General features: G+C 40.0%; 1 protein-coding gene across 1 annotated transcript in view; it reads left to right on the top strand.

The window, feature by feature from the left end:
• The window catches only part of LOC107672548 (collagen alpha-1(XXVII) chain B-like), a 116,232-nt gene that overhangs the window by 16,217 nt on the left and 89,431 nt on the right, over positions 1–10,584 (top strand). The window contains exon 4 of the mRNA XM_016465779.1: positions 4,440–4,493. Coding sequence (XP_016321265.1) covers positions 4,440–4,493 — 54 coding nt within the window. The remainder of the gene's footprint in view (positions 1–4,439; positions 4,494–10,584) is intronic.

The raw sequence follows: 10,584 nt of genomic DNA, 5'->3' as shown, positions 1-10,584 counted from the left end.
GAACATGTTGCAAAGAGAGCCAAAGCAAAGCAGCCCACTTGGTCATGGAAACCAGAGACTGATGTTGACATGTTCCACAGGCTCTGAGATTCCTGCCTGCACAAGAACCTGGACCACAGCTAAGACCATGTGATGCACACACTCCCATGAGTTATTTTATGTGATAGTTATATGTATTCTAAATAAACTACAAACAAAAAATATATACATTTCTTTTTTCCTCACATTCTTTCTTGTAGCAATTCCCTCTCAGTCACACACCTGACTGAAAGGCTCATTATGCAGCTCATTATGCGGGCCTTTCTCTTCTCAGGTGTGAATCACGGCATTATTCATGATCATTTACGCCTACTCGCATATACTTTTTCTACACAAAAAGTGTCTTAGAACATTTAAATCAATATATTGTTTTCTGTGAATGAGTGAGTAAGATGATTTTCACATAATTTTGAAGCAAAAACTCTAGACTTCAAGATCAGTTCTCAAAAGTTCTATATGTGTTTTATGGCCTTATTTCAGTGACTTTAAAATTGTAGTTTTTCACTAAGCACGCATAAACGTTGGTTTCTCAAAAACACAATCACGTACATACATGCTGCTCACATATTATTGTAGCCCAGTTTGTGCTGATTACAGTGTTATTAAACTTTAGACATTCAAATGTTTGTAAGCAACTGAAAAAAGCACAAATGTCAGGGCATGTCAAAACTTTTCCAGGCCCCAAAACACCCTCGGACCCCAGAGGGTTAAGTAGTGTTATTATTTCTTGGGGGGGGGGGGAAATGATTTTAACAGTATTGTAAACGTTTTAACTGCTTTACTGCTTACTCATATTTGAAAAAAAACTTTTGTCTGCCTAATCAAAAATATGTAGCTAAACAACAAATTCATGTGGTCCAAGCAACATGGAGAAACATGCAAAAAACATGAAACATGAATTATATCATTGAGAGGACCCCTGCAGACCCTCATGACTGAGAGTCAAATCAGTAAGTCTCTTGAAATATCAGATGATTTGACCTTTTTATGAACAGGCAGTTAGTTCAAGCTGTAAATTGCCATGCGGTGCAACTTCCCAAAAAAGCCAATCTGTCTATCAGCTAGTAAAATGAACCATTTATTTTATGGTAAAATGTTATTCTAGCAGGATTTTTCCTGATTACTTTAAAGACAGTGTGAATTTACTTTTTTAAATACTCAAAGCTAAGTCAGGTTACAAAACCATAGCAACAAGGTCTTCAGCTTGCAACATGCCACTAGCGCTTCATGGTATGAAGACCATTTTCTTTCTTTTTAAACAGTGTCTTATGGAGGCCAGATGGCAAGTGTGCTGCTTTGCTTATTTTGAAGAATGGTGAAATGTGAATTATTGGCTGTGGCCATGTGTTCTGTGCGCCTTGGCCTTGTCATCTGTCTTCATATACTGTATTTAAGTGCTGATTGTAGCAATGCATTAATATGAATTCTTTGTCATTTGGTTTCCATTACCTCTTAAGGATTTCAATACATAATACACCACACACTACACAACTACATCTTTTACTAGTTAAACAACCTTGTCTGGGTGCAAAGTGAAGGTTGAAGGCTGGAAAATGGTGTCATCATTGTTGCCTTTGAGCTTTTGGTGGTCTTGGTCTTAAGCCTAGTTTATAAAATTCTTTGGAAAGGCATTATAAGCCAGTGGGTTTTTGTCTGTGTAATGCTTATGCATTTTTTCCTTGTAGTTAAAGAACGAGGTCACAAGCCAGAGGCTTGGACAAAATCTTAGTCAGCAGTTTGTCTTGTTTTCCACTCAACATATCTAAACATCCTTGAGACAAGATAAATTCACTTGAGAAGCAAAATTGTTTCAGAGAATATATATCTGTAATAATTTATTGTTCTTTACCCTATATTACCATATTTTTTTTCTTGTTTTAAACCTAAACATTTCTAAATGTGATTAGATTTATTCCACTAAAACAAGAAAAAGTGTTAAATATCTTATGCAATTTTAAATTATAGTTGTTTAAGAAAGTTTACTCAAAAACAAAACAAAAATGTATTATAATGAAAAAAGTGTTAAATATCTTATGCAATTTTAAATTATATTTGTTTAAGAATGTTTACTCAAAAACAAAACAAAAATGTATTATAATTTTAAAATGATTGATTTATTGATTTATTTAATTAATTTATTTATTTTTGCAGTGCAGTGCAGCCTAAAAAATCTGCACTGTTATTACAGTATTAACATTCACATTAGTTTTAGATTACCACAAATCCAGTAAATCATTGGGAATTTTTGTTTGACTAGAAAGACTCTTTCTGGTAGGATGTATACTAAAAAGTATGTTATTTAGTGATAGGACTATAGTGTGACTCTGGTGGAGGTCAGCAGGGTAAGGAGCCTAACAGCTGTCACCAGGTTGAGGGACCAAAATGGTGGCGGTGGGATGGTAGATGCATGCAAACATTGCAACCCAACATTGGTACACTAAAGCAACTAATATCAGTTTGTTAGTGAATCATTTAAACAAAGGTTGCTTTGTTATTGGATGAGAATTAATTAAATCAATCACTGAACAGACTTGCTAGTTACTACAAGTCTTCCTGGATTAGTTTATATGTCTTGTGCATAAGTGTCACGTTTTTCAAAATACTGAGCCGCTGAAGACGCAGTGGATTATGTTTGTTTTTGAAGGGAATGCTCCCCCAATCTACATAAATGCATCTATGTTCGTGTGAATCATTCGTGATCCAGCTTCACCTACAGAAGAAGTGTGTAATGTTTTTTTTAACTAATCTTTGCAAATCGCCTTTCCTAATAATGTGCTAATTAGCAAGTTTCACGATGAATGCAGCTAAAGTAAACAGTCTCTCTGAGAGCGGCTCGGAAGAGAGGGGCGGTGTCAGCAGAACTGAAATTAACATTTAAAGGAAAATGCTACAAATCTGCATGCTCTGAAAAGAGCTGTTTTTGACAGGGTAAAAAAGGTGTTTTTTACACTATCATTGAGAAATTTTAACCAAACTATGTTACAGACTTTTCATTAAGACCCTAAAGAATCATATCAACTTGTGAAAAATGGGCATCCTATGACCCCTTTAAAACAAGCTTTGATGGGAGCAGAATTGTGCTCTACTGAAAGTAGTTGATATTTGATGTATAGTCTGCCAATTTCATCCAACACTAGTGTGCCGTGTATTACTGAATATACAGTCACAGTGAAGTCCTGAACTATTTTCCAACAACAAACAACAACCAGATGTGCTGTTCAGTATGGCTGTCACCCAGATAGCACTGTGCATTTTCAGGAGTGATCCCCTTAAGCAACTACTATAAAAAGGCCTTGTTTCCTCCTTTTCTAATCTTTTCATTCTTTCCTGGAGGCAGAGAGAGAAAGAGACATTGTTTTCATTCAGGATGTTTGCCGCGTGGAAGAGAAAGAGTAGGGGGCTCAGTGGGACTCTCCTGTCTTTCTTTCACTTTGGAGCTCAAAATTACCATATTAATGTCACTCATATCAAACAGACACTGTGTGCACAATGTCTCTTGGTTTATTATGTTGATCTTACTCCATAGAATCCTAATGGTTATTATAATGCTAAGTGAAGCAGAGCTCATTTTACTTGAACAAGGACGTTTATTGCACAAAAACTAAAGGCAGAGTCAATATATTAATGAAATATTTAGAGTTTTATTGTAGAGTTTTTGAAAACATTAGTAACATACACCTTTTAAATAAACTTTTATTAGTGAGTGTTGCTTTCAAAATGAGTAGAAACAGGAATCCTGAAAACATTGTATGAGTATGTGGGATCTTGCCAGGTCTACAGGTGTTACGAAACATTGCCAGGATTTGTCACATAGAATTATTTTTAAGCAACACATTTTAAAGCAACGTTCTCCATTTGCTCAAAGTTGTCATCAGATGTATATGCCACTTAGGTGGGTGTTGGCACAATTTTGCAAATTTCAAAGAAGCTTGCAGCTGCTACATTATATCAAAATTACCATGAATAATTAAAGTCATTGACTGACATTGCGAAACATTTGTGATCTTCTTGCCAGATGCAGAAGTAATGCTGGATATAATTTATTAGACCTGCTTGTGCTCTTGTTTTTTTTTCTCTTCTGACTAAGTTAAAGGAAAACACAGTTCTATGAATGAACACTGACCTCTTGTTAAATGCAAGCTCAGTTAATTCATGTGTGTAATTGATTCAAAGCTAGATGATGTACCTGCACTGTTTTCACTGAAACACTATATAGTTGCATGTTTAAGTGTCCAAGTCTCAAAGTATCCTAAAACATTGACTAGGGTTCACTACCTCCATCCAATAGGGCGATTACTGCCTTGTTTGAGAGTTCATTCAATGTCAGCAGGTAGATATGCAACACTAAATCACTCGTTTTGTCACACTCGTTTTGTTTTCCCTCCCTTCTTCTCTTTCAGGGACCTCCAGGACCTCCCGGCGAGCCAGGATTACCAGGAAAGAGAGGACCCCGGGTAAGCCTGTTAAAATCTTTCACTTATTTTTCCCATGTTTCTGTTGCTTAGGAGATCTCAGTTTTTACTTCATCCAAGTAAACCTAATACTTCTCTGCATGTTATTTTACTGGACTTCAGTTTGCCAAAGCTGCATTACAAGATGATGAAATTGGCATTTGTGCATTGAGTAGTTACTGACACTGGCAGTTTCACCACAAACCAGACAACCATGTTCCAGTTTGAATATCACACCAGTTGTTACTCCTTCTAGGATACCAGAATAACACGGTCTGTTTGTCAGGTGTCTTAGATGGAGTAACAACATTGTAAAATAAATGTGCAGTTTTGAAGTCCATATGTTGTAAGTATTACAAACAGATTATGCCTAACTGTCATTCATTGCTGGGGTGGTCTTTGAATTTAGGTGCATTCTTTTATTTACGGTCATGGACGACTAGTTACTATTTAACACTAATTACTCATATGTGGGTTTGAAACCAAGTTTATCTTGCATTTCAGATGGCCTGAACTCAAAAATTTATTTTTGCTGCTTGTTCAAATTATATGTAGATTGCAGATTCTGTGCAGTCAGTTTAAATTGTACAATTTTCATTGATCATAACTGGATGTATGCACATCCACATCCAGAGCAACAGAGATATGTTGAAAATTGAACTACTAAATGAAAATATGGTTCCCCTTCGGGAACTCGAGCTGCTTCGGAAAACGCTAGGGGAACGCCTTCAGCGATACCAAGCTCTGAATCATATGTGTAACCAGTCCAATCGATGGGCGAGACGTCAGAGCCGGGTGACGTCATGACCAGGAAGCTTTAAAAGCACGTGAGGTGCAGCCGGCGTTAGCTTTCTGTCATTCAGCAAAGCTCTCTGTGTGTGTCGGTCACGATCTATGTTCTGTGAGTCTTATTTATTGTTGTCTGTCCAAAGTTACACAAGCATTCAGCAAAAAAAGTATAAAGCTCCAGCAAAGAAAAAAAAGATGTCTAAAGCAAAGACAAACAAGGGCGAAAACAGATCACGTTATAGACTGTGTGTTCCTCCCTGCCCACGCTACATCACGAGCGGGGATACACACAGTTTGTGCGTGGTCTGCTTGGGAGCGGAGCACGCGGCGTCGGCTCTCGAGGGGGCCGACTGCCCACATTGTGAGCAGTTGCCACTGCGTTTGCTTCACTCCCGGAAGGCTCTCTTTGAGGAGGGAGCCTTCACCAGCGTTCCTCACGGTGCTGGCCCCGCTTCCGCCGAGGCGGAGCGGCAGCTGCACTCGTGGAGTTCGCAGCTGGATCTGGTGGAGGGAATGGAGACGGGCGAGTCCTTATCTGGAGATAGTTACTCGTGCGGTTGCCAAGCTGAACATCGAGTGGCCCGCAGAGAACTGCAGAAAAGTAAACTCAATGAACGCTTTCTGCGTGCTAAGCCGCTACCTCCACGCCGGAGTCTGCCGAAACCATTCTCGGCCCACTTATTCATCCCCGCCTCTGATTATTAGAGGCATTTATGGTTGACCCTGTCCGATATGAAAGAGAAGGACAGGGTCTGCCTTATGGATGCCCCGCTTGCGCCTTCTGGTCTGTTCGGCGACGCCGTCGATTCCGTCGTCGACAGATACCAGGAGGCTCGTAAACAGGCGGCAGCATTCCAATGTTTCTCCCTCGCCGTTCTATAGCTCTGGGGGCTGCTGGGCAGGAGCAGCCCCAGCCGGGTACCAGCTCCTCATATAGGGAGGTCCAAAAACAGAGTGTTGCCTCTCGCGCTCCCCTGCAGCGGGACCGAGGATGGCAGCGCTCTAAGTCGGGGGCTTCTAAGGCGAGGTCCGATCTGAGGGTCGTGCTTCAGTCTAGGAAGCAGGTCCGAGGACTGGTTTGTCACGATAGATCTAAAAGATGCTTAAGAGAGCATGAGAGGATGACCCCTAAGAGAGGTCATCCTGCTTCCAAGCAGACCCTCAGCCGGTGGATAGTGAATGCCATATTGTTGCCTATGAGTCCTCTGATCTCCCCTCACCATTGGGGGTCAAGGCTCATTCAACAAGAAGTGTGGCGGCCTCCAAGGCCTTTCTGGCAGGTGTTCCTATGCAGGACATCTGCAACGCTGCGGGATGGTCTACGCCCCTCACATTCGTCAGGTTCTATGACCTAGGTTTGCGAGCCACTCCAGGCCCCTCTGTTCTCTTGCCATAGCTGTGCTCTTCCACACTAGGCAGGGATTTGCAAGTCTGGCGGCGTGGACATCTCGTTCCCCTAGCGTTTTCCGACGCAGCTCGAGTTCCCGAAGGGGAACGTCCCAGGTTACGTATGTAACCATGGCTCCCCGAGGGAACGAGACGCTGTGTCGCAAGGTCATACTTCCGGCATCCCTACTAGAGCCTCTGACGTCTCGCCCATCGATTGGACTGGTTACACATATGATTCAGAGCTTGGTATCGCTGAAGGCGTTCCCCTAGCGTTTTCCGACGCAGCGTCTCGTTCCCTCGGGGAACCATGGTTACATACGTAACCTCCATATATCTTGTTGTATGTCAGAAATTGTATCCAGGGTTTGGTAAAAAGAGAAAAAAATTGCTTTTAAAATGTGTAGTGAAATTGTTCATACTAAAATACACATATTTTTGTTGAATAGACTTTTTTTCGTGACAAATTTGACTTAATTCACAGTATTTCAGCTCATTGATGTCTGTCTTTGTTTCACACTGACAGTTTGTCATGAGGAGTAAGTACCTTGTAGAAATGACTCTTTGCTTAGTAAGTTTGTAATTGAGAGTGAAAGAAAGCTTGAGACAATGAGATATCAGTTAGTCAGTGATTCAAAGACACTTCCCTGGGTGGAAGTCTAGATGTTTTGTGTGTAAGATACCTGCCCTGCATGGCCTATGAGACTGCCCTTTAGACAGGCCCCTGAGGGCTGAACTGTGGGAACCCAATCTGTTGAGCTAAAGAAAGGGCTCTTTGTAACAGTCTTAATAAAGGCATTTAAAGCCTCACCGGTGCTCACCGGCTCTTAAGCTGCATAAAGTCACCACTGATAAGCTACCACTAAATATTGTAGAAACTTAATTTGCAGTAAAGTTGCTTTGCAATGATTTGTATCGTGAAAAGCGCTATACAAATACACTTGAATTTAATTGAATTAGGCTTTCCAGAGTTGCTGGTCAAGAGCTTTGGGATCCAACACCATTATTCAGTGCAATAAGGTACCAATAATATTCCATGAAACAAGTGATATATAAATATTTTGTAATATTAAAAAAGTAAAAAAATGAATCTCTTTTTTACAATCTAAACTTAGGAAAGTTTATAAATTGACACCAGAGGATCTGAGATATAGACACAGATGTACAGGTACTGTATGATTTCTAAAGCATCTTACTGATGGGCACAATGGTGATAAAGCAGATCCTTAGCATTCATAGGCACTTTTAAACCACAGGGGTTTCATTCTTCATTTATTGCATCTAATTTAAATAAAGTGAAAAATAATTTTGAACGTCTTTTCATTCTTGAAAGTTGAAGCTGCATTATTGAATGTAAAATCAGCCGTTTTTTTCTCAAGATGGTAAATGTTCAGACTCAGATAACAATTTTAGTTTCAGTCTTTTCAGTCGTTTACGAACATTTACAACATCAGCAAAGTGTTTGTTAGTTTTTGAATCAAATATACTAAGTGTTGGTTTGTGCTGAAGGTAACATTACAAGAATCATAAGATTCTTTTTGTCACATTTTTGTCAAAACTGTATAATTTGTGGTGTGTGACATTGTGATTGTGTAAATACACTTTTGTCACATTAAAAAGCACAGTGGTTAAGCCATAAACTAATATGTAATTGTATATAAAGCAAACTTGGATGGGGGGGACAAATGGTTGTCCAAAGCAAAAAATTACCTAAATTGTAAAAATTATTCTAGTCTGGAGAAGAAAGGTATGGTAATATTAGCGAAAGTTCAACAAAATTGCCTTTAGTCAAAAGCACAGCTCACACAAAAGTCACTTTCAAACCTATACGTTTTCTGTTGGCCAGTGTGGCAAATTCGTGTGACTATATTGAGCCTGTTACAAAACCTATGTGTGGAAATCTTTCACCCTCACACAAAATTTTGATTGCATGGATTCCAATTGAAATTACTGGATTTTGCCTGCAAAGATTTTATGAAGAGTGGTAAATGTGACCACGCCTTTAGGATGAATCGCTTTTTATTCATGTCTTTGTAAATATGTTTCTATAAGTTGCTTTGAATAAATGTCTCTACTAAAAGTAAAGTTCTCCAACGCTGCTCAAGACATGTTGAATAGTTAAAAACATCAACTAGCTGCAAAAAAATATATGATAAATGTGAGGGTCAGAGGTCATGGAGAATTTCCTGTCAGTGAACCCATACTTTCACATCACCAATTAATCCAGGGCATTATACTAGCAAATTAAATCATCTGAGAACAATGATCAAGCATTTTGTGTCACAGTTTTTTCTATTATCAGAATTTGCATTCTTGTGTTAGCTTCTTTTCAAACACATTTTTTTTTGTTCTGGTGCCTTGTCATTTCCTTATGGCCACATGGACATTTTGTCTAGTAATTGTTTTTGAAAACAAAAAAGCAATTTCCGACAATTTCCATACTTCTTTAGTGACTATGCCAAGTATGGTAGTGTTTATGTAGTAATTCATCCCTCAGGTCTCTCACAACTGCACAGAACTGTAAACCATTCCCTTCTGTGTCACCATGTGCTGGGTCATGTGGTCTGTCAGGGTAGTCTGGTGTGAATCAAAGCCTCATAGATGACAGACATGAGTGCTGGATGTACTGTATCCACTCAGTAAAATTCTCTGAAGTACAATTTGTCCCTCTCGCCTTGCACCTCCATTGACGTTGGCACTGCTTAGGCTGTCTTTGATTCTGTTGTTTACAACACCGACACTAAAAAGTTAACTTTTAAACGTAGTTTATCTTGGTCAAGAGGCTAGACCAGAAAGATATTCCCTCAAGTGCACTGGTAAACATTAGCAGAGGCCTCCTTTGAGCTAGGTCAGGGAACCCCGCCATAAGTCAGCCATTCTCAAATATATGAGGCGGAAAGTGACAACCCCCACGCGCGTCTGCCCACACGAGTGCCTGCTGGAGATCTGAAAGTGAACAGGAGAGATTAGCCAATATGTAATTTGATAGGCTTTCTTGATACCCCTTTCTCATTCTCCTCTGATCACTAACCATGGCCACATGTTGAAAACCTGACCAAACATAAAAAAACGAGGTGGAAATCTGTACATGAGCTTCTTGTAAGTATCTCCATATGGCCAGATTGTGTACTCAGCAGGACGGGCGATGAATAAGAGCCCCACTCATAGCTAACCCCAGGTGGATCATATATAAATAATAGCGCTGCCTTGACAAGTAGGCTTAGCGTTGCCTCTCAGCTTTTAATCTTTGAGTCTCACTGTTGCATGTTATTTTCTCTACACTGTGAATAACTTCCCTGGCGGTTGTCAGCTATCACTCAAAAAAATTTTTTGGCTTAAATATAAGATTAATATATTTGAATTCCATGTAAAATTTTCGTCCATTTGGATCACACAGTTTTTACATAAACAAACTAATATGTGGTGCATATTTGTCAGTCATACATAAATTAAACAGGTACAATTTCTGTAATAGTAGTAGGGATGAGCGATAAAACAATAATGATAATTATCACAATATAATTTTCCTTGATAATACAAGAACAAGAGTTCGATAAATGTTCGATATAATGTTTATGCACTAAAAGCAGAATGAAAGAGTGCTACTCATTTGAACCAAACCACACGGACCAATTATCCCCTCGGCTCAAAGTTCAAACGGCAGCGCAGCGCAAGCTGACCCCTGACAGGACCCCTCCTCTAAGGAACGGCTTCCAGACGTTCCCGAGTGCCCAACCAGGGGGACGGCAGAGCGGGAGTGGAGTAGGGGGAGGGATGGGGGGCCCAGGAACTGTGAGCGGACACCGCCTCCTCGGGGGCACTGTGAGCGGACACCGCCGCTTCTGGAACTTTGTGAGCGGACACTGCCGCTTCGGGGGAACTGTGAGCGGACAGCCCTGCTTCTGGAGCCTTGTGAGAG

This window comes from Sinocyclocheilus anshuiensis, unplaced genomic scaffold (genome assembly GCF_001515605.1).
Source record: "Sinocyclocheilus anshuiensis isolate Anshui unplaced genomic scaffold, SAMN03320099.WGS_v1.1 scaffold176, whole genome shotgun sequence".
NCBI classification, from domain to species: domain Eukaryota; kingdom Metazoa; phylum Chordata; class Actinopteri; order Cypriniformes; family Cyprinidae; genus Sinocyclocheilus; species Sinocyclocheilus anshuiensis.
The sequence above is the reverse complement of the archived record's forward strand: the minus strand, read 5'-3'. Positions and strand labels throughout refer to the sequence as shown.